Here is a 24,589-nt window from a genome sequence, read left to right on the forward strand (position 1 = left end):
TCAGCTACAACATTTCCTGGTTTCGCCCTTCGCCACCCCTGCAGCAGCCAGCCCAATCCAGGAAATGTATTTCCCAGGTGGGGGTGAGCAGACCCTGGAAATAAGCTCGGGCCGGACCAGCACGTCAACCGCCTCTGAAAATAGCCATCTCTAGGAGCCTATTTCAGAGGTGGGCAACTCCATGGTCCATCCCTGCAGATTGAATTACAGGAGCAGACGACGCAAAGCATCGCCCCTGCTGCTCAACGAAATTTTGTATGGACAACGCCTGAATGAAAAGGCAAGTGGAAAGCATAAGGTCCAGTCTCCTCCGCACATATATCTTATCTCAACCATAGCTTTCAATGTCATCTCCTTAGATAAACTCCAACCGATTGATTTTCCCCTTTCCCCTTTATCCTCTTATAGGGCAATTCCCTTTCATGATTTTTGAATTTTGAAGAGTAGTGCGGGAAGAAATTTTGTATAGTAACAAAGCTAATCTGAGCCCCTCTTGCTATACATACATGCACGGTAAATAGAAACGGTCATTTTCTATGTTAAAGGCATGCTCAGCTTCAGAGTCGTTCTGGTGTTAGTATCGTTGTGGTGTTGCTGATAACGTGCAGGAGGAAGCGAAAACTCAGAGTAGAAAGAGGATGAGAAATTAAAGAAGACAATGAAGCTCACGTTCACGTCTACATGAGGGAGCTCTCACACAAGCAAGTCCAATCATCCTCTGTCTCCATGCTATTGTTGATGACATGTCACATGTCCTTTGCCTTGACGTTGGCGGCAGGCCGGCAGCCCTATGAACCCATGACGAACAGCATGAGCATGACCAGCTAACTTCATTGCTGAGTACGACATGTGCTTATCGTTGCTATAACCAATATTGCTTAGAAGATGAAGCTGCTATTAAGTTATTCTGAAGACGGTGAGTTCTAGGCGTACGCAACCCCCGGTCGATTGCCTGCGAAGTTTGGAGCCTTCATTTCCAGGATTAAGCTGTAAATCTCTGATAGACTCTCTTTATATCTCTTTACGTGATACTGTTACTGTTATTCACTGATGATGTGACTATATGTATGAAACTTGATCATATCATACATACAGTTAGCACTTGGTTTTGTTTTAAAATTAGGTGTGACACCTATGAACCCATGACGAACAGCATGAGCATAACTAGCTAACTTCATTGCTGCTGTCTTTCGTAGATGTTGGTGAACATGACATGTCTTTCATCTCCACGATGGCGACGGATCCAAAGATTGAAGAACCTGCATGACGAACAACATGAGCATAGACTCTCTTTATATCCCTTTACGTAATACTGTTACTATTATTCACTGATGATGTGACTATATGTATGAAACTTGATCATGTCATACATATAGTTGCTGCTACTGGGAATGGAACCGCGAACCTCTCGGTTGAGAAAGCAGGGACCTAACCACTGGGAGACTAAATTGTTTTCGCATAGTGTTGATCTGTTTTTTCTTTAGTCCTTTCTCAAACAAATTATAGTGCTTTGAGATTAAGGAGCCATTTGACCACAGACCACACTTGTCTGTGCCGGCCGCCCCTTTCCACGACCCTGTCCGCGGCGGCCATCTTCTGTCCCGAGTTCCGACACCTGGCCGGCGGCAGCCCCACCTCACCAGCCTTCCCTGCGGCCCTGTCTAGCCGGCGGCCGCCTAGTGCCAGCCGCCATCCCCACCCCGCCGGCCCACTCCATCCCGATGGGCAAAGCCGTGAGCGTGAAGAGGCCCGCCACTCGCCCACTCTGCCAGATCCTGGCGCGCGGCGCGCCGACACCGGCCAGCAGTTGGTTGGGCCGGTCGGTGCAACGGCCGTTCGCTCGTCCCTGGTGTCCCCGCCGGCCTCCCCTGCCCGGCAGCCCGGACAACTGATGCTCCCCTGCCCGGACAGCCGGGGTCATTCTCCGCCGCCTTAACCCCACCGCCACCAGCCCGCTCTGGAAGTTGCCGGTCATATTGGTCTGTGAGAACAACCACTGTGAGTTCTTCTGTTACCTTGTGCCTGGAAGGCTGGTCGTGCTGTAACTGTAGTAGTTTTTATTAGTATGATTCCGAAATCGGAAGTGGAGTGACTTTGGAGTACCTGGTTTATGTTTATGCAGATGGGATGGGGATGGCAGAGTGGAGGGCCTCCAAGAGCCTGGCTTACTACAAGCGCGGGGACTATGTGCCTGGGTTAAAGGTAAAGAGTTTACTGAGGGCCAGCGGTTCCAGCAGCGGCAGTGGCTCCATCAAGGCTCCCCTGCACGGGATCCATCGCCGGCCACCTGCAGATCTTGGCTCAGCTGACTTCAATTGGTATGGATTTGGATGCACAGTTTAATTCAGTGATGTCATTTGTTACTTGATGTAGTGGTTGTAATGAAGATTTATTTATTTTCTACAATTTTTTATGTAGGTGGTAGATGTTGGATTCATGGTGCTCTGTTTACACCTCAGTATATTTGTGGTGTCCGGTCTTTCATGAACTTCGTTAGAGAGAGGTTTACCGAGGATGAGCAAATTTTGTGCCCACGTAGTCACTGTATGAACCATCAATCTCTGCACCAAAATGAAGTGGAGAGGCACCTACTGGTCAATGGCATGTCCAGCACATATAGCAAGTGGATAAATCATGGAGAGGACAGCGATGTTCATGGTTTGGAGGAACCAGCAGTACTTGAGGATGCAAATGTTGATTCTTTTGTATCTGAGGACACTAATGATTGTGGACTTGAAGGGATGTTAGGGGAACTTGTCAGGTCTGAACAAAATGGAAATGAGGCTACACTTGAAGATGGAAATGAGGACGCTGCATCACGTTTCAAACAACTGATTGAAGAGGCTAAGCGTGAGCTATATCCTGGTTGCATCAATTTTTCAAGGTTCACATTTGTAATCAAGATGCTCCATGTGAAGTCATACTATAGGATCACTAACTCAGCATTTTCTGCAATTTTGAAGATCTTGTCAGAAGCTTTCCCACGGTTCAATACTATTCCAAAATCATATGACGAAGCTAAGAAAATGCTACGTAAATTAGGACTTGGTTATGTATCAATTCATGTGTGCCCCAACAATTGTGTGCTATTTAGAAAGACATATGCAGAATTGGATAACTGTCCAGTTTGTGAGGCATCAAGATGGAAAGATCCTGAGAGCAAGAAGGTTCCAGCAAAAGTATTGCGGCATTTTCCATTGGTCCCTAGGCTACAAAGGTTGTTTGTTTCCAAGAAAAGATCTGAGGAAGCATAGTGGCATAAGTTGAAGAGGAAATACCATGAGAAGGAAATGACCCATCCTGCAGATGGAAAGGCATGGGAAGATTTTGACAACCGCTGGCCTAATTTTGCTGAAGATGCTCGAAACCTAAGACTTGGACTTGCCACAGATGGTTTCAATCCTTTTAGCAACATGAGTTCATCTTATAGCATGTGGCCTGTTTTTGTGATTCCATACAACTTACCACCTTGGGCATGCACGGATGAATCTAATTTCATGATGGCTTTGTTGATTCCCAATGCTCATTCATCGGGGAAGGCCTTTGATGTTTTCTTGTAGCCGCTTGTAGAAGAATTACTTGAGCTATGGTCTGGTGTGGATACTCTTGATGCTATCACCGGAAAAGATTTTAAGCTTCGTGCTGCATTGTTGTGGTGCATTCATGATTATCCATCTCTGAAGCTTAGATACAATCTTGATGTCATGCATATTGAAAAAAATGTGTGTGAAAGCCTCCTTGGTACCATTCTGGATATAAAAGGGAAGTCAAAGGACACATTTAATGCAAGGATTGATCTGGCTGATTTAAAAATTAGAAAGGAGTTGCAATTACAGCATAGTGGAGATTCATATGACATGCCCAAAGCTTGATATACGTTGTCCAAGTCAAAGAAGATTGAATTTTGTAATTTCTTGAAGGAGGCCAAGTTTCCAGATGGATATGCTTCAAATATACAAAGATGCTTAAATGCTGACTCAATCAAGTGGTAAGGCCTAAAAACTAATGACTGCCACATTCTGTTGCAAAGGATTATACTTGCTGGGCTGAGAGGGCTGTTGGATGATGATATATATCAAACACTTGCTGAGTTCGACAAATTTTTTAGGGAATTGTGCAGCCAAAAACTAAACAAAGATGTCTTGGCTCGAATGAAGACTGAAATACTTGTCATATTGTGCAAGCTTGAGAAAATCTTCCCCCTGCTTTTTTTGATGTCATGGTTCACCTTGCTGTCCACTTGCCTAATGAGGCCATCCTCCAAGGACCTGTGCAGTTCGGGTGGATGTACCAAATTGAACGGCGCTTATATACTTTGAAGAGGTCTGTTAGGAACAAGGCACGCCCAGAAGGCTCAATTGCAGAGGCTTATGTGGCATATGAAGCCCTCATATTTTGCTCGAGATATATGGATGATGTAGAGACAAGGTTTAATCGACTCCCAAGAAATTTTGGATTTTCAGATCAATCAGCCTATATTGTTGATGTTTTTGGGCATGGTGTCAATCGTATTGGTGCATGTGATATTTCCTACTCCGAGAAACTTGATAAGTTGGTTTGGTATGCTCTCCATAATTGTGATCAGGCCGAGAAGTACATAAATTATGTTCTTAAATCTATATTTTGTATATTACATCTGTTTCTTAATGATTTTCAGATTAGCAACTTACTATTTTTTTATTTTTGAGTTACAGAATGTTTGAAGATGAATTAACAGCAGCAGGGGTTGCTGCTGCAGATCTTGAAAGAAGGATGGAGCAGGGATTTGGGAGTTGGTTCAGAAATTACGTTAGTATCTTATTGTTATCCTAAATTTTTAGTTATCTTGTAGATAATTATTTTGGCGCGTCCCTTTTGCTGGTGTGGAGGTTGAATGCATCAGAGGAGGTAGATGATGATATATTTTCCCTAGCTTGTGGCCGTGACCTTAGAGTAAGATCATACTCCACATGTGTTGTCAATGGTGTGTGGTACTGCACCGTCGAGCGTGACAAAAACAAGAAGACACAAAACTCTGAGGTGGCCTATGCAGGTGCATACAAAAGTGAGATGATTGATTTTTATGGTACATTGAAAGAGATTATTGAGTTACAGTATAACGCCAAGGATGATGGTACAAAAAGAAGTGTTGTTGTTTTTAGATGTGACTGGTATAAATTGGATGGTAAGCATACTACAGTAAAGGATGATGGATTTTGTAAAAGCATCAATATTACCAGCTTGTGGTACAAGAAAGACTCTTTTATTTTGGCAACTCAAGCTACACAGGTTTTCTATTTGCCAAATATTAAGACTGGAACAAATTGGTGGATTGTCCAGACATTTAAGCATCATCATTTGTACAATGTGTTTGAAATAGATGGTGTCGTATCCACTACTGCACCCTATCAAGAGTAGACATGTGCTGTGGACACTGGCAGAAGACCAGAAGTTTCTGAGATGTTACTTGACATGCTTTTGAACAGGGCTGATGAGGCTGGCCTTCTTGTTGATGCTGCTAAGGTTGCTCGACTTACAAAGGAAAATCAATCAAAGACTATTAGTGAAGATGAAGAGGGTGATGAGGTAGAAGATGACACACTGATGGAGTACTGGAGTGAAGAAGAAGCTATCCCTATTGAGGTAGATAGCGACGATGAGTAGTTTCTGTACTAGTGATCTGATCATTTGTCATGTATTATTATGTAATATTTTCCTGGTTTAGTAATGGAGTTAAGAACCCATATTTGGAAGCAACAAGACATTTCTGTTTGGATTTATGACTATATTATGTCCAGAATTTCCCTGTTTAGTATTGCAAGCTGCCCCTGTTTGGCGACCTCTGACTCTGAGTGTGGTGCTGCGGGAGAACGCGAGCGTTAGACTTGGACGGCTTGGGGGAATGGGAATTAGAGGTTGGGGGCTTCCACTTGGGCCGTCTAGGCTTATTGGGCCATGGGCCTTTTTTACTTCTCGGAAGGCTGAATCGTTTTTACTTGTTCGGTCGTTCCTGCTATCGTCTTCCTCGGTGCGTTGGACGACGGACGCCGCCGCTCCTTCACTGCCACCTACCTGAGGGGAGGAAGACAGAGGGGTACTAGTGGATCCACTCCGGTGGTAGCTGGGGCAACCACCTCACACTGCTACATGGGGAGCTCCGCCTATGGTACTGACTATATATATATATATATATATATATATATATATATATATATATACATATATATATATATAATCACCACCAAAACCGCGTAAGCAAGATACGTTCGAGTCGAACACTTCTCAAATCATTAACGATCACTATAGGTTATGTGGCACGTACCACAAAGTAAAATGTAGCCTTTGTAGAAATACATGCGAGAGCTTCAAAGTTATATATATTATTGGGCTTAATATGTGCTATTAAGTACTATTACTGGTCATAAGAGGGGGCAGTAGCGATTTATTTACATTACCGGGCCTAAACAATTTAATTGACCAAATTTATACAATTAATACCTAGCAAGTATATATAGTAATCCAAATTTGGTTATTACCGTGCACTATTTTAATATCTTGATAGCTACAACAAAATATATAAGTACCATTTCAAGAAAAAAAGAAGCACCCTGAATGTTTCGGCGGGCATTCTGAACAGTGTAGGCGCGCACCCTGAAACTTTTGCTGGTAGCGGCCTTCCCCACTCCACAATTTAGCATGCGAATTTACCAATCTGGCCCGCCCGCCTAGACAGCACTCCATCACACAAAGGAAACGATGAGGCTATTTTGGTAATATTGCAGTGCCCTATATAATCGGGCTTCGCCATCTTGCAGGCAATGCTGCCCCCAAATCCCCCCAATCCTCCAAATCTCGCCCCCAGAACCCTACGCCCCGCCATCCGTCATCCCGCAGCCAGCGGCCCCACTGTCCGCCGTCCCGCAGCCACCGCCACTCTACCATCCCGCAGCCACCGCTTCCTCTTCTCCCGGATTATCTGCAGAAACGCCGATGTTGCCGAAGAAGAGGGGCAGAAAACCAGCGAAGAGGACATGGCTGGGAAACCAGTTTGCAGGTGAAGTGTCTCTCCTGCATCCTTATTTTTGGTGATCTCGCTTACACAGTATCGGATCACCTAGATATGCTCCTACAAACCCTATCTGAGTGATAATGGCTGCAGGCGATTAGAACCCTATCTGAGTTTCTTGGTTCAGAAAGTCTGATTGCCATGGTGGGTGTATTATTTTTAGAGCCTTTAAAACTCATTTAGTTTTCCTGATACTCCTTGAGCCCATTCCTGTTGTTCACTCTAGATAGAGGTAGATTTATTCATCTATGGTACGATACTTATTTTGGCATATACAGTGGCATTCTTCAGTATCTTGTCTTGGCTGGGCTCTTGCTTACCTTGTCCCCTGTATGTGCTCCTTTTTATTTTGGTTTTTTGAATCATGAAATATGTCCCTAATTTTCTCTTTATTCCTTTTTAATGCAGATCCTCCGCTTACTGACTATGAACTTCAGCGGATGAGAATGTGTTTCCACAACAACGCAAAGATGCGGCAACTAGGACTTCCTGTACTAGCTACACTTTTTGCGAACACTAGGATTTACCCAGAAATCCAGCAGCAGAAGGAAGCAGAATACTCTAGCTCGGAGTACAATGGTGAGGATGAGGCTAACAGTGATGGCCATCTAAGTGATGATGGCCTAGAACCCGAGACGGAGTTGGGGTGTACACTTGCTAGTTTATCATATAAGGTGCTAGTTATTCCATAGTGTCAAATCTTAATATGTGGATTCCTTGCTCATTGCATTTAATGTTTATCTCCCAATCTGCACATTTGATTGGTTCTATGTAGAAGAAGAAGACAACAACAAAGGTTACCAAGAGAGGTGTTTAGAAGGCGCAACCTGAGATGCAACCTGGTGTTCGCACAAGGTCACAGAAGAATCGTGCAGCTGATGTTACTGCAGTGACTAATCAAGCTGAAATATGCAATCAGCCTACAAAGGAAGGTTAAATGACTACATTCCTGTAACAAATTGAACTCAAATTGTAGAACCAGCATTCCAAAGTACAATTACTAATTCTATATTGCATTGTAGCTGATGCAAGCGAGCAAAATGGCTGCCTGACTGGAGATGAGCATTTACAAACTAAGTTGAACCTCTCTGAAGCTGCCAGAATGAATGATGTCAATGAAAATGGAGAAATAGAGGAAAGGCAAACTTCCTTTGGTTATTGAACCGGGGAAGAAAAGATCGAACTTAGTGATGATTGCTACAAAATTTGCAACTGAGTGCAACATTGCAGTAAGGAACCATGTTTTGATATTTCCACATTGGAAGGAGTACAAGAAACATCCTAAGATCATCAAGGGGTACATAGATAGAGTTGTTGTAAGTGTTCAAACTTGCCTCTTTCCACTTTTTATTTCCAACACTAACATTTTGTATTCAATAACATTTGGCAATATTGTTTACTGTTACCAGACAAAGTTTCATACAGATGTAAAGGCAGCACCTATGAAAAAAGCATGTGTGGCTATGATGAAGAAAGCTATTCGCCAACAGCGCTACAAGCTCAAAAAGTGGTATTTTGATGCTTTGCCACTACATCTAGTGCCCGAAACATCTCTTGTGACCTCAATGACTGATGAGCAATGGGATAAACTTGTGGAACACTGGAAAAATGAACAAAAAATGGTAAGTTCATCCAACTATTCCCCATCTCATCATGTTGATGTCATATGTGCTTAACAACAGAACTGTGTTGTTGTAGGTGACTTGTGAGAAGAACAGAGAGAACAGAAGCAAAGTGCAGTTCCATCAGACCACTGGTTCTCGCAGCTATGAAATGCAGATTGTAAATTTGGTGAGTACAACTCATGACACTTTTCACTAGAACATGCTGTTTGAGCTTCAATTGCAACATACTGTATATGAACTAACTTTAAGTTGAATACCAAGTATTGTCATTTGCTTGTCAGGTCTTTTCTTCTCTGCATATTTAAGAGAGCTTTGTATGTAGCTATGCCACATAGATTAGTAATAGTTGACAAAAATCTACTACTGGTTGCTTGGTTTTCAAAATTATGTCACAACATACTAAACTTGGGGCTGTAAAATTAGCTATGGCATTTTCTCTAGAACATGCTGTAACTTTAGTTTGTTTACTACCTTTTATCTGTGTTAGAAATACATAGAATCAGCAGCAGGTTTTTAAAGTGTCCTTTTCTATTCATTTTCAAGCGAACAAGTACAAAAATGAACCACCAAATGCACTGGAACTATTTAAAGAGATGCACTACAGCAAAAAGAAAGGGTTTGCTCCTGCAGTTCAATCTCTTATTGTAAGTAAAATCATACTTAGTTTACAACCAGATGATACATTAGGTTCATATGTCATGATCATTGAGCTATCTGTGTCCCCTCCACTGCTAGGTTGAAATGGAGAAGCTAAATGAATCTGTAGATGATGGTCTTGAACCAAAGGATGTGAATGATGTGGTCTATGAGGCTCTTGTTCAGAAAACTAAGAAGAACATATTTCTTGTAAATGTGGGGCTCAGAAGCAAAGGTACTTGTGTCAGTGAGCGCGACCTAGAAGAGGAACTGGTGGTGGAGAAACAAACATCAAGTGATCTTAGGGAGGTTATCAAGACTCAACAACAACAAATGGAAGAAATGATGAAGAAATTTGAGGAATTAGAAACAACGAGGGTTAAGCAAGAAGAGGAATTGAAGAAAAGGTAAGCTGACACTGATGCACTGATCAGAACTTTGATGTCCATGGTTCCGAGATGTCAAGCAAAATGGTAAGGTTATCTTGGGTTACCGGTTGGCGCACCGATGCTGTTGGATGCTTCTTTTGGTGATGGATGCATTTTGGCAAGTTGTCTTCCTGCAATGTTAGTCTGTGAACAGGTGGATGCATGGTCTTTTGTTAGTCTGTGAATAGGTGGATGCATGGTCTTTTGTTTGAATTGATGCATGATCTTCGCGCTGTGCAGTTCTGTGAACCGATGCATGTTCTGTGAACTGATGAACTGATGTAAGGTTTGATGCATGTCCTAGCCTATGGTGTGTCAAACTTCTTATGTAACTGATAGTTACTATGTTGGCATATGTTTAGATGTATCTGTGATGATGTGATATATCTATTTATATGCGATGGCATATTTATATGAATCTGTGATGATCTATGGTGATCTGTGACTACCTGAATGGTATGAATTTAAGTTTGAATTTATTGTCAATTTAAATTTGGATTTGGTGCAATTTAAATTTGAAGTTAGTGCAATTTAAATTTCAATGTCTGCTGATTTTTGATGGCCCACAGTGGGCCAATTCTATTGTGCAATTGGGCTGCCCAATAGTTCCTGCTACAATATGGGCCTAACTAAAACTAAAAAACTACACAACACATGGGCCTCATGAACAATGGGCCACAAATAGCCTACTGATGACGTGGCTGCTACACAAACAGCCTACTGATGATGTGGCAACATAGCAGCCACATGTAACATAATCGTGATGGTTCATTTCATCACTATTGCCTTTTGCTATTGTTGCCGACCAGCTCATCCATGACGAATTAAAAAGCCAACCTATGACGGTCCATTTTGGTTCAACAAATGTATGACGCGGGATATATGACGTTTTTCGTGATCGTCATCATGAGTTAACTGTGATGCATTTTTGCATGTCTGTGACCAAAGTAAACCGTCATGTATAAGGGGATTTTTTGTAGTGACACCTATGAACCCATGATGAACAGCATGAGCATAACCAGCTAACTTCATTGCTACTGTCTTTCATAGATGTTGGTGAACATGACATGTCTTACATCTCCAAGATGGCGACGGATCCAAAGATCGAAGAACCTGCATCAACGCGATCCGTATGGCGTGTTTTCTGGTGTTTCCACCCCATGATGTAACGCCGACCGGGTTCCAAACGAGGCCTACGGCCACTCTGTTCACTTTCATCATGTGCTCCGATGAGAGTTCGTCACCGTGATAAAAGACGGAGACGAGGGCACACATAGTCGTAGCAGCAAGTAAGGCCAACAGGCTCAAGGCCATGGCTTTACAGCCAGCAGTCTTGCCTTGCATGCACTCACGGACTATTACCGGACTAGCAATTGGTACTTTAACGCACTACATGGACCCTTAAAAAATTAAAAAAATGATCGTCAACAAGCAACTGAAACTGCAAGAAGTGAAGTAGGGAAATGAAGACCACGTACTGTTCTTATTGAAGCTGAAATGTATGTCATAAAAGTATTATTGTTAGATTAAAGTCACCTTAAATTTTTAAATGAGTAACGAGGGCTCGGATTAGTAGAATGCTCCAATAGATCACTCAATGATTTTTAGATCCAACTATTTATATCGTAAGTTCGGATATTTAATTAATAAATTGAAGTTGCCTTAAAATATGCATAGTAAATCACAAGACCAAAATGAAATACCCATTAGACAACTAATAAAACCATCATTAAGTTTTTCTCTACTTTTAGCAATATGGCTTAGGTTTTCTATTTTGTCAAAATATATCTTAAGCCGCTCATATGTCCAAATTACCCACACAGTGAATAAATGTCATTCCAGTTGAAGGATTCATGTGCAGTTGTCATAACCTAGTGTGAACCCATCAAGTGTGTGTCTTGCTTCCCTTTTCAATCAACAAGCTACCTCCCTGATTGGAATATAATAACCTCAAATGCTTCAGTTTCTATGGTCCATTGTTATGTGATGGACATGAAAAATGAAAAATACAGCCTACAATGTTAAAAATGCATGTGAAGTACTAGGGTATAAAATAAGCTCACTGCCATCCAAGTACAAGGGTTAACAACTAGAAATATAACTTTTATTGCTATCTGTAAAGAAAATATGCCTGTTGAATTACATGTTTGGGAAAGGTGAATGCACGGATTGATGGCTAGTATTAGCTAATTCTGTTGTTTTTTTGTTAATAACAAGGTTTCCAATGCCAAACTCTGCGTAAGGATTCAGCAACTGGCTACATATTGGAAAGGAGTTATTGTTGGTGGCTAGCCGTCATCGGAGATAACTATTTCATCCCTGATGCCTTCCATGCCTATGGATGTACCGCGTGCTCGAGTAAGCTATGCTTGCAGATGTATCTTAAACCTGATGTCAAATTGTGGATAAGTGAAAGAGTTTGCTGTTTGTCTGCTTTAGGGAAGATGGGTAGCACGTTTATATGCCATTATTTCTTATGAAAGTGTGCATATATCATGTTTGTCGGAGCAGGATGAAGCTGTAGAGCAGTAGACGTGCAGAACAATGGTGCAGGTTGTATGAATAATTTATTGAAGGGGATCATAGACGCCACAGCCACTGAAGCTGGTGGGGCACGATTAGTCAATGGTCTAATTCCTGATATCTCCGTATCCTAATTCTATGAAGCCTTAGGGATGCTACCCTCCTCACTTCATATATATTAGTGTTTATAATAGCGGTTTTATAATAAGTGCTGAAGGTATTGGTCCTGCTATATCTTGCTTCCATTACCCGATTTGTGTACAAAATATTAATTCATGAGATTTGTCAATGAGTTTAGGAAGCACTGATACCTTCAACTACCGGATTGCATATATAAGTTAGTCTTAGCCAGTTATATATCAGAGGAGGAAGCACGCATTAAATAATAAATAACTCATGTTGATTCAACTGGTAACCTGGCCTCTAAAAAGGACTCTGTTCTCAAAAAATGAAAAAAAAGAAGCCTGATAATAACAATGTCGACACTTTACATCTGAGCAGCTAGCTCCGTGATGCTTTATCTGGCTAGTGAACTACCTACCCTATGTTATTTAAACATTTTTGCTGCCTATAAATTGGGCATCATTTCAGCAGACCACCACAGCACCTGAGCTTGCCATCTTTTCCTGTTCTATCTCACTCATTTGTCCTGTAGCTACTTGCTAAGCCACATCCGTGGCTTCTGGTGCCTCCACCACGTTGAAGATTGCCTCACTAGTAGAGAATTGGCCTTTAGTCCCGGTTGGTAGGGTGCATATCTCTCGAAAATTCATCCGGGATAAACCAATCGGGACAAAAGGGGGAGTCCTTAGTCCCGGGTCTTTTAACCGGGAGTAAAGGTCCCCCTTTAGTCCCGGTTGGATTTCCCAACCCTTTAGTCCCGGCTGGATTCCAACCGGGACTAAATGGCGCCTGCATGGCACTACCGTGGCGCCTGAATTTTTCATGCATGCATCACGTATACGTAGTACTGCGGCCCTTTTAATTTGTTAACCTTTAGTAGTTGAGATTTTTTTAGAACGAAATCAACTAGTATTTAAACGTATATATATACACAATCCTTATACACAATTCATATACATAATTCAACTAGCTTAGTACAAATCGATCATAATTAGCGCGTATTATATATACAAATAAATCAAAGTATCTGTCTACAATCTTCCCGTCGTGGTGTTGCTGATCGGAGTGTCTAATTGTCGTGCATCGTAATAAAATTCTCCTTTTGGATCTACCACCTCGTCCATTATGAATCCAATGAGACCTTCACATATTGCCGCTACTCTTTCTTCCTTCAAGAGTCCTTGTTGAGTATTTAACATCTATAATTTGGAAATTTGTGAATGTTACACGAACAAATACATATAAGGAGCTAGAAATTAATTAACTAGTAATAGTTTTATTTTACGTACTTTAAAGTCGTGCGGCGTCATCTTCGGTCCCTTGGGTCCCATAAAACTGTGCATGTGCTCACAGATGAAGTAGCCACATAGATTATTCCCGAGTTCCTATCTTAAGCACTTCAGTGCGGAAAAAAAGTTATGAAATATTCGTGTTATACAATGTAATAAATGTGCAGACTTCATACGTACCAGGAAGTTTGTGTTCCATGTAAGTTTTTCTTTGAATGGACCTTTGTGTGTCCTTATGAATTGTTTCCATGCGCTGCGGATTAGAATAATGAATGATATACTGTAACAGGGATAAAATTTAGGAAATAAACTTTTGCATAGAGATAAAGGTCCAGAATTATTACAAGCCTAGCATGTCTTGCACTTCTTGGTAGTCCACCGGATCTTTCCTTAATGTTGAGGGGAAATATTAACGATCCCCTAAGACACCATTTAAGGAAGCAGACACGGAGGCCCGAGCCCACCTAGACGTGATCAAAGCTCCGCCTTGCCCGACCAAAACGCCAGGATCGGGAACGTGCGACCCCCCCTCCGCAAAGTTCCCGCCTCGCCCGACCGCGACCCCGGGGTCGGGAGCGCCCGACCCCTCGCATCGGGGTTCCACCTCGTCCGACCCCAAGCAAAGGGGTCGGGCGCGCCCGGGAGCGGGGATCCCCCTCGGATGCGGTCCAGATGAGCAAAATAGACAAAATCCTGTGGGTCCCCCCGTCGGCCTCGCCATAAATGCGCCGCAGGCCGGCAGAGGGAAGGACGACCGCGCTCCTCACGCAACCCGGCGCAAGTACCCATGCACGACCGCTCTGTGCAGGCTACAGTGCCGGCGGCCGGCTCCCATTCGCCGCAGGGTACTCATGGCCTGCGCCGACCGGAGCAAAGGAGAGAGCAGCCTGTCCTCGGGTCCCACGCACCCTCGGGTCCCGCGCATCCAGCAGCACGGATGTGACGCTCTCCCTCTCAGCAGCCATCGCCTGAGCAGCAGCATCCACTGTCCTCCCTAACGGATGTTGGGGAAACGACGGAACGCCCTCATCATGATCTGACACCTATGAACATCGAAGGAGCTATCTGTAGGGAGGAACAACACTTGGCATACGATGGCCTCCCCCTCCGGCATGCGCTCCGGCGTTCAACCAGGGCCGGCAGAGGCGTCGGACGCCCAGGGTCTTGCTCCTCCTTCCTGCCGCAACTTTTACCATTCTACGCTTTACTCTTTACAGGTCTCTTTACCCGATCCCAATTGTAACTCCGGCCATCCCCTTGCGATATAAAAGGCGGAACCCAGGGCCGGAGGGGGGATCAGCTTCTTCTCCCACAAGCCATAGCACCCAACGGCTCTACCTCAGAGCACAAGCACTAAAGAGACTTGGGACCAGTCCCTCTCTCGTCAACCTGTAACCCCTACTACAGAACCCCCGTGTGGGCAACACGAACATCCTCGATACTGGACGTAGGGCTTCCTTTGCCTGAACCAGTCTAAATCCGTGTCTCCCGCGCAACCACCTGAGGCTTACGCGCATAAAAGAAATTTACTAGTGTAAGTCTTGATCTGCAAATCTTGACAACGACAGTTGGCGCGCCAGGTAGGGGACCTTTGCGCGTACATCTCCAGCCTCAGATGGCCAATTGCGATAGCAGCTTTGCTCTGGGCTCCCTGATCCGTTTCGGGAGCCTGGACTTCCTAGCCACCGGGGAAGGGATCGAGCTGATCCCTGTCCTCGTCTTGCCCGCTCGTCCTGCTGCCCTCGGCCCCGCCGCCAGGATGGCGGCGAGCGGCCGGTCGCCTACCAGAAGGACCTCACCAGAAGGACAGCCCTTTGGGCTACGCAACGCCAAGGGGGCTTACGGTTGCCTCCTAGCGCGGTCCTTGACCACGTCGCCCGCGAGCAATGAGCTCATAGGCGCGGCGAGGACAATCTCCGACGCTGGCTCCAGCAGCGGGGGTCCCCGCCCCTCGCGCGAGTGCCTTGTGGTCGACGCGCACTTCGAAGGGTCCAACGGCGATGGTGCCGAGGGGAGACAGCGGGTTCCCCCCTCGCGCGCCGCAGCTACAACTGGAGCCTTACCCAGGGCCCCGGAGTGCTCTCGGCAACCAGAAGCGCACGCGGGCGCTCGCCAAGAGGTAGAGCATCCCCACCACGAGGGGGGAGCGCGACAACGGGCGCGCGACATCCAGGAACGCATCTGTGCGGACGGAGAGCGTCTGCCGCTCTTTGCCCGCGCTAGCCAAAACATCGCCGCCGCGGCGGTGTTGCTCCGACAGCTCCCCGAGCCAGCGACGCCAGAGGAGCGACGGGCACGCCAAGAGATGCGCAACCTGCTCGAGTGCGCTGCCGTCCAGCAGGTGGAAAGTTCAGCGTCTCGGCGACGCAGGCAGAACGCCAGCCGGGCGACGCAGGGCGCGCCCCCGGAACGGCGGGGGGAATCTGTCCATCAACCCCCTCCGGGGGCGAATCAGGCCGCGTCCGCCCGACGAACCCCGCCACCCGCGGTAGGCGAGGCCCGATCCGTCCACCAGCGCGTTGGTCTCGTCCGCGACGCCCGCGACACCCTGAACGCGTGGAGACGCTCCCGCGCGGGCAAGGAGGACGGGGCAGATCGAGGCTACCACGTCCACCGTGGCGGGCGCTATGACAGCGGGGAAGACCGCAGCCCAAGCCCAGGAACGGCGGGGCCTCAGGTCTTCTCCGCGCGCATCCTGAATGCGCCCTTCCCGCCGCGCTTCAGGCAACCCACGAGCGTAGCTAAATACTCAGGGGAGACAAATCCTGGAGTGTGGCTCAGCGATTACCGGCTTGCATGTCAAGCCGGCGGGGCGGATGATGACCTGTTTATCATCCGCAACTTACCCCCTTTTCTGGCAGACTCCACGCGAGCCTGGCTAGAACACATCCCTTCGGGACGCGTTCGCAACTGGAACGACCTGAAAGAGGTTTTCATAGGAAACTTCCAAGGGATCTCCGGAGCTGCCATCAGGGGGCGGACGAATCCCTCCGGGATTACATCCGGCGCTTCTCCAGAAAGCGCACCGAGCTCTCCAACGTTGCGGACGCCGACGTCATAGCAGCCTTCCTAGCAGGGACCTCCTGCCGGCCCCTCGTCCACGAACTGGGGCGCCGAGGCCCGCGAACCACGGAAGAGCTCCTCAACATCGCCACTAGCTACACCTCTGGCGAAGAGGCTGTCGGAGTGATCTTCGATCGTTCCAAGGGCAAGGCGAAATGGGAGGAGGACGCCGACGAAGGCACCTCCAACTGCCAGCAGAAGAAGAAGGGAAAGCAGCGGCGCGAGGCCCCCCTCGTGGCTGCGGTCGAGCGCAAGCGGGGGTAGCCACCCCCCGAAGGCGCTCCCGGCTTCTTCGACAAGCTGCTCGAGGGACCGTGCTCGAACCACGAGTTCCCGTCAAGCACGCCTACAAAGACTGTAACCTCATGAAGAGGTACTTTGTGGGCAATCCGGTGAAAGGTGACCGGAAGCGGAAGCCCGATGAGGAAAAGAAGGGCGACGAAGAGAAGGAAGACGGCTTCCCTAAAGTTGACGGCTGCTTCATGATCTTCGGGGGCTCCGCAGCGTACGACACCGAGCGCCAGCAAAAGCTGGAGCGCCGGGAGGTCTACGCGGCCGAGCCTGCGACTCCGGCTTTCCTCGATTGGTCCGGACCGGCCATCACCTTCGATAGGTTCGACCACCCTGGACGCGTCCGGCATCCGGGGCGTTACCCTCTCGTCGTCGACCCCATCGTCGGTACGACGCGTCTCACCAAGGTACTCATGGATGGGGGCAGCGGCCTCAACCTCCTCTACGCCGAGACTCTCGACGCTATGGGGATCGATTGCTCCCGCCTCCATCCCAGCATGGCACCCTTCCATGGCATCGTGCCAGGGAAGCAGGCGACGCCTCTTGGGCAGATCGACCTGCCCGTCACGTTCGGGACCCCTTCCAACTATAGGAAGGAGGTCCTCACCTTCGAGGTGGTAGGGTTTCGCGGAACCTACCATGCCATCTTGGGACGGCCGTGCTACGCGAAGTTCATGGCAATCCCCAACTACACCTACCTCAAGCTCAAGCTGCCGGGGCCCAACGGGGTCGTCATCATCGGCAAAACCTTCCAGAAGGCATATGAGTGCGACGTGGAGTGTTGCGAGTATGCCGCGGCCATCACCGTCACCAGCGACATGGCGGTCCAGCTTGCTGAGGTGATCGAAGATCAGCCCGACGCCAAGCAGTCGAGCACCTCCTTTGAGCCCACTGAAGGTATCAAAGAAGTCCCCCTCGATCCCGGCTGTTCCAATGGTGGGGTTGTGCGGATCAGCGGGGCCCTATCCCCCAAATAGGAAAGCGCGCTCGTCGACTTCCTCTGCGCGAACAGCGACGTCTTCGCGTGGAAGCCCTCGGATATGCCGGGCATCCCGAGAGAAGTCGCCGAGCATTCCTTGAACATCAGGGCTGGCTCCAAACCAGTGAAGCAAGGCTTACGCCGTTTCGACGAAGAAAGGCACAGGGCCATTGGTGAAGAGCTCCAGAAGCTCCTGGCGGCCGGGTTCATCAAGGAAGTGCGCCACCCCGAGTGGCTAGCCAATCCTGTCCTTGTACCAAAAAAGAACGGGAAATGGAGGATGTGTGTCGATTATACCGGTCTCAACAAAGCGTGTCCAAAGGATCCGTTTCCTTTGCCACGCATAGATCAAATAGTCGACTCAACCGCCGGGTGCGAAACCCTCAGCTTCCTCGACGCATATTCCGACTACCACCAGATCACGATGAAAGAGGCCGACCAGCTCGCTACCTCCTTCATCACCCCCTTTGGTCCCTACTGCTACGTTAAGATGCCGTTCGGCCTCAAAAACGCGGGGGCTACCTTCCAGCGATGCATGCTGAAGTGCTTCGGGGATCTCATCGAGCGGACCGTTGAGGCCTATGTCGACGACATCGTGGTTAAATCCAGGAAGGGCGACCAGCTCGTTCCCGATCTGGAGCTAGCCTTCGAAAGGCTGAGGGATAAGCGTATTAAGCTTAATCCCGAGAAATGTGTGTTCGGTGTCCCAAGGGGCATGCTGTTAGGCTTCATCGTCTCTGTGCGCGGCATCGAGGCAAACCCAGAGAAGATAGCGGCCATCAGCGACATAGGGCCGATCCGGAACATAAAGGGTGTGCAGCGCGTCATGGGATGCTTAGCATCCCTAAGCCGCTTCATCTCGCGCCTCGGCGAGCGAGGTCTTCCTCTCTATCGGCTCCTGAAGAAATCCGATTGCTTCGAATGGACCAGCGATGCCCAGGAGGCACTTGACCGACTCAAGGACCTCCTGACGAAGGCCCCAATTCTAGTCCCGCCCGCCGACGGCGAGACCCTTCTGCTCTACGTCGCGGCGACCACCCAGGTGGTCAGCGCGGCCCTAGTAGTGGAGCGGGAGGAGGAGGGGCACGCTCTTAAGGTACAACGCCCGGTGTACTTCATTAGCAAAGTCTTGTCCGAGTCCAAGGCACGATATCCACAGATCCAGAAGCTCGTTTATGCCGTCCTCATCACGAAGAGGAAGCTGCGTCACTACTTCACCTCCCACCCGGTAACGGTCGTCTCTTCATTCCCGCTTGGTGAAGTAATCCGGAACCCAAATGCAACAGGAAGGATCGCGAAGTGGGCGCTTGAGCTTATGGACCAGGGTATCACCTACGTCCCCCGCACCGCCATCAAGTCCCACGTACTTACCGACTTCGTGGCCGAGTGGACGGAGGTACAAGCACCGTCGGCGACAGAGGAGCAGGAGTACTGGACGATGTACTTCGACGGGTCACTGATGAGGGCCCGCGCCGGAGCAGGCCTCATCTTCATCTCTCCGTTGGGCGTGCGCATCAGGTACATGATCCGCCTCCATTTTCCTGCATCCAACAATGTCGCTGAGTATGAGGCCCTACTCAACGGGCTCCGCATCGCCATCGAGCTGGGAATCCGTCGGCTAGACGTCCGGGGCGATTCCCAGTTGGTCGTTGAACAAGTCATGAAGGAGTGGAGCTGCCATGACCCCAAAATGGTAGCCTACTGCAACGAGGTCCGTAAGCTCGAGGACAAGTTTGACGGGTTGGAGCTCAACCACGTCGCGAGGCGCTTCAACGAAGCCACTGACGAGCTGGCGAAGGCGGCATCCGACCGCATGCCCGTCCCCGACGGCGTTTTCGTTAGCGACCAGCTGAAGCCTTCAATCCGTTATCTGGAGCCAGCAGGGGTCGGCGAGGCATGCCCAGCCCTGGGGTCGGGACCCGGGCCGGGGGAGGTCGGCAGCGCGCCACCTGTCCCGGACCCGAGCATCGGTCCCGAGGGAATCAACGCTGCCTTACCCGACCCGGCCCTGGAAGACAAGCCATCCGACCCTGTGGTTATGGAAATCGCGGTGGGCCCCGCGGCGGGGGCCGACCCCCCGACCGACTGGAGAGCCCCGTACCTCGACTACCTTGTCCGCGACACGCTCCCGGCAGACAAAACAGAAGCCCACAGGATCGCGCGCCGTGCGAAATCCTTCACCATCATCGACCAGGAGCTCTACAAGAGAAGTCACACTGGGATCCTCCAGCGCTGCATCCCGATCGAGCAGGGAAAGGCGCTGATCCAGGATATCCACGCCGGGGCTTGTGGTCACCACGCTGCGCCAAGGACACTTGTTGGCAACGCCTTCCGACAAGGTTTTTACTGGCCAACCGCGGTCGCGGATGCTACCCAGGTAGTCCGCACCTGTGAAGGATGCCAGTTCTTTGCCCGCCAAACTCACCTGCCCGCGCAGGCGTTGCAAACCATCCCCATCACGTGGCCGTTCGCGGTCTGGGGGCTGGATCTCGTCGGACCCTTCAAAAGGGCGCCCGGGGGCTTCACCCATCTGCTCGTCGCTGTCGACAAGTTCTCCAAATGGATCGAAGCAAGGCCAGTGGCGCAAATCAGGTCCGAGCAAGCGGTACAGTTCTTCACCGACATCATCCACCGCTTCGGGATCCCAAACTCCAACGGCACACAGTTCACCGGGAAGAGATTTCTCCAGTTCTGCGACGACCACCACATTCGAGTGGATTGGGCGGCAGTGGCGCACCCCCGCACGAACGGGCAAGTCGAGCGAGCCAACGGCATGATACTCCAGGGTCTCAAGCCACGGATCTTTGACCGCCTTAAAAAGTTCGGCGGACGGTGGGTGGCGGAGCTCCCAGCAGTCCTCTGGAGTTTGAGGACGACCCCCAGCCGGACGACGGGGTTCACCCCGTTCTTCATGATATACGGGTCAGAGGCCATTTTGCCCACCGACCTGGAGTACGGGTCGCCTAGGGTCAAAGCATACGACGAACAGGGAAACCAGGCATCACTCGAGGACGCACAAGATCAACTCGACGAGGCGCGAGATGTAGCCCTACTACACTCGGCTAAATACCAGCAGGCCCTACGGCATTACCACAGCCGCAGGATACAAGGCCGCGCCTTCAACGTCGGTGATTTAGTGCTCCGCCTCGTCCAAGATAATAGGGGTCGGCACAAGTTGACCCCCCCATGGGAAGGCCCGTTTATCGTCGTACAAGTACTATAGCTAGGCACCTACAAGCTGGCAACTCCCTACGGGCAAATCTTCAGCAACGCCTAGAACAGCTAAGGCGCTTTTACCCATAGCTTTTATTTCCAAGTTATGCATAATCTTGCCGTCTTTTCCGTTCTTTCGTTTAAGCTCAGGGGCATCCGACCCTGGCCTCATCCCAGGGTCGCATACCCCTCGGGGGCTACCATTTTTGTTCTTCTGCGAAAAAAGAAAACCCTGAGCCACCTTGGCTCTGGTCCTTTCATTTAAGCTCAGGGGCATCTAACCCTGGCCTCGTCCCAGGGTCGCATACCCCACGGGGGCTACCGGTTTTGTTCTTCTGCGAAAAAAGAAACCTTGAGCCACCTTGGCTCAGGGCTTTTCCTTTAAGCTCAGGGGTATCCGACCCTGGCCTTGCTCCAGGACCGCATACCCCTCGGGGGCTATCAGGGGTCCCGACCCCAGCCGCTGGGCGCCACCTAAAAAGAAAATGGTTTTTTCTTTTCTCAGACCGAACACTCCCTTTCGAAAAACCTTTGGACGCAAAAAGAGAAGGATGCGTGAATGGTGCTCAGGCAAGACTTGATCGGACCACGGAAAAACCTACGCCCCAGCGGCTACGACACCTTCGCTCATCAAAACTTACTGACGCACCCGGCAACGCATCCTAAGCTTTCGAGCCCAAAAGGAATAACAAAGGGAATCGGGTTCTTTTGTGCAAACAAAAAGTCATAAGAACAGGCCTGTATGGCCAACGAAAAACGAGTTCGAAGGACTGACATAATTACAAACTTTTTGGGCGCGAGCCCGGTACAGCTAATTTGCAGAGGGGTCGGCAGGAGCGGCGGCTTCAGGGTCGGCAGAAGGGGCGGCTTCAGGGTCGGCAGGAGGGGCGGCTTCATCCTCCAGGAGCTTCACGAGGGCCTCCGCCGGCGCGGTCACCCCGGCATCGATCTCGTCCAGCTCGGCTTCGATGTAGCCTGCGCAGTACCCTTCACTCATCCCGGCAAAGTTAATGCCAGAATAGTGAGAGCCGAAGACCCCGAAGGCTCGCCGCACACCAAGGCGAAGCGCGTCCACGGCGATCTCGCGACGGCGACGGCGCACCTCGAGGACACGAGCCGGCAGAGAGCTCGACCCCTCCTCCGGAGCTACGCCAAAGTCGTCGCAAACGACACGAACCGCATCCCGCAGGGCACCGTGCTCGCCGCGCTCCTCGTTGAGCAGAGCCCGCAAATTGGCGATCTCACCTGCACAAGCCACCCAGAAAATCCCACCGAGTCAAACAATAGAACACAAACGACACAGGAACGCGGGAACGGAAAAAACCTCACCGTCGGCCTGGGCCTTCAACTCACGCTCCCGGTTGGCGCTTTGGGACACGGCGGACTGAAGCCCCTGCACCTGCAAGCGGAGTTGATCGTTCTCCGTGCGGAGGGCTCCACGCTCCCCCCTCAGCTGCGCCAGCTCCTCGGTGTCCCGGCGGGCCCTCTCAGCAGCAGCTTTAAGCCCCTCGGCGTCGCGGCGGGCCCTTTCCGCGACGGCCTGGAACTCCTCAAGGTCGAGGCGGGCCTTCTCAGTGACGGCTTGGAGCCTGGCCTCCGCACGCCGCGACTCCTCCAGCACCGCCCGCTCACGCCCTTGCAGGTCGCGGATGACCCCCTGGGCGGCGTTGACCTGCAGAGACAGGTCCCTGGTCCGCTCCCTTTCGGCGCCAAGCTGCAGGGACAGGTCCCTGGTGCGCTCCCTCTCGGTGTTGAAGCGCTCCCAGAGACCCTGCTGCCACCGGAGGAAATCAGATTTCCCCCGGCTGCCCTCTTGGAGAGCCTGCAAAGCAACACGCCGTTAAGGCAAAAAAGCAAAGAGGAGGTACCCGTCACCAAACAGTAGGAGCAACATACCTGGCTGCCAGGGAGGATGGTGTTGCCCAGAATTCCCAGCGCCGAAGTCAGAGCCGCCTGGACCTGGGCAACGCCGCCCTGCATCGCCTGCCACCTATGCCACTCGGCGGCGGCGTCCAGCGCGAAGAGGTGCCTCGGTGGGTCATCGCGGGATAACCAGCGGAGGACGTTCCCCCCCCCCCCCCCCCAAGCCCTGGGAACGGAGGAGGCCGAGGCTGAAACAGGGGCCGACCCTGATGTCGCCGTCGAGGACGGCACCATGGCGCTAGAGGCCGCCAGATCCGCCGACGGCCCCGGCACATGCACGCTCGTCGCCGCCGAGGCCACCAACGGTATCCCTGTGGGCACCTCCACCTCAGCCGCCAGAGTCACTCCCGCGGGGGTGACCGGGGCGGAGGCCCCTGCCTCCGTCACCGCTGCCTCTGTCGCCGCCGCACCTCCAGGAGCAGGCGCCCCCTCCGCCTCTGATCCCGCCGCGGCTGCGGGGGCATCCGCCCTGCCTCCCGTCGCCGCCGTCTCCTCCGCCTCATCGGCGTCGAGGTCGATCACCTCCCCGGCCTGAGAGCCTGGGGGGATCACGCCCTGAGCTGAAGGGGCAATCGGAGGGGCCGAAGGCGGAGTGGAGTCCGCTCCCCCTCCTGCGGCTGACGCCGCCGCCGCTCCGCCAGCCGCCTCCGCAGGGGCCACCTCTGTGGGGGGATCTGCGGCCGCACCAGGAACCCCGCCGCTCGCCGTTGGCGGGGCCGCGGCCCGCCCCTCGGAGGAGGTCGACATCCGCAGCGCCTTCTTGGGCGCCAGCTGCAGGGTGAGGCCACGGGGAGAAGTGCTGCACATCGACGGCCAGGCGTCAGCAGAAACAAACGAAAAAAGAGGAGAAGAATGACACATGGGGAAAGCCAACTTACGCCCTCAAAGCGCAGGGGCGGCGCGCGCGCTTCGACTCGGAGCCGGACGCCGACGCCGGGGCATTTGGCAGCGGCCGCTTGTCGCCGCCTCGCTGCTCTCCGCCAGCGGGCACGGCGGTGGAGGCAGGCTTCACGGACCCCCGAGGAGCGCCCCGATCGGACTCTTAGGGAGCGCCCCGCGCCGGACCCAAGGCTGCGGCAGGGGCAGGCTCTGAAGACCCCCGAGGGGCGCTCCGTGTCGACACCGGGGGGGCATCCCTTGCCGACCCCGGGGGAGCGTCCCGCGCCCGCTCCTAGGGGACGCCCTGTGCCGACCCCGGGGGAGCGGCCCGCGCCCGCTCCTGGGGGACGCCCTGAGCCGACCCCGGGGGGGCGCCCCGCGCCCGTTCCTGGGGGATGCCCTGCGCCGACCCCTGGGTGGCGTCCCGCACCTGCTCCCGGGGGACGCCCTGCGCCGACCCTTGAGGGGCGGTCCGCGCCAGCTCCTGGGGCGCGCGCTGTGTTGTCCTCTAAGGCACAGCCCCAGGGCCCGAGGGAGCCGAAGCCCGGGCGGACGCTTCCGCCGCTTCACCC

At 50.8% G+C, this 24,589-nt stretch overlaps 1 protein-coding gene and 2 pseudogenes across 1 annotated transcript in view; 2 read left to right on the forward strand and 1 right to left on the reverse strand.

Moving 5' to 3' along the window:
- Positions 1-1,975, reverse strand: part of LOC140222271 (uncharacterized) — a 30,397-nt gene extending 28,422 nt beyond the window's left edge. Inside the window, exons 1-2 of the mRNA XM_072292438.1 lie at positions 1,684-1,975; positions 1,174-1,259 (exon numbers count right to left, since the gene is read on the reverse strand). Of these exons, the coding sequence (XP_072148539.1) occupies positions 1,174-1,259; positions 1,684-1,975 (378 nt within the window). The remainder of the gene's footprint in view (positions 1-1,173; positions 1,260-1,683) is intronic.
- A 152-nt stretch (positions 1,976-2,127) lies between these two features.
- Positions 2,128-5,643, forward strand: LOC140222272 (uncharacterized; annotated as a pseudogene).
- A 2,523-nt stretch (positions 5,644-8,166) lies between these two features.
- LOC140222273 (uncharacterized) lies at positions 8,167-9,783 on the forward strand (annotated as a pseudogene).
- Positions 9,784-24,589: the final 14,806 nt, after the last annotated feature.

The sequence above is a fragment of the Setaria viridis genome, chromosome 3 (genome assembly GCF_005286985.2).
Source record: "Setaria viridis chromosome 3, Setaria_viridis_v4.0, whole genome shotgun sequence".
In the NCBI taxonomy this organism is placed as follows: Eukaryota; Viridiplantae; Streptophyta; class Magnoliopsida; order Poales; family Poaceae; genus Setaria; species Setaria viridis.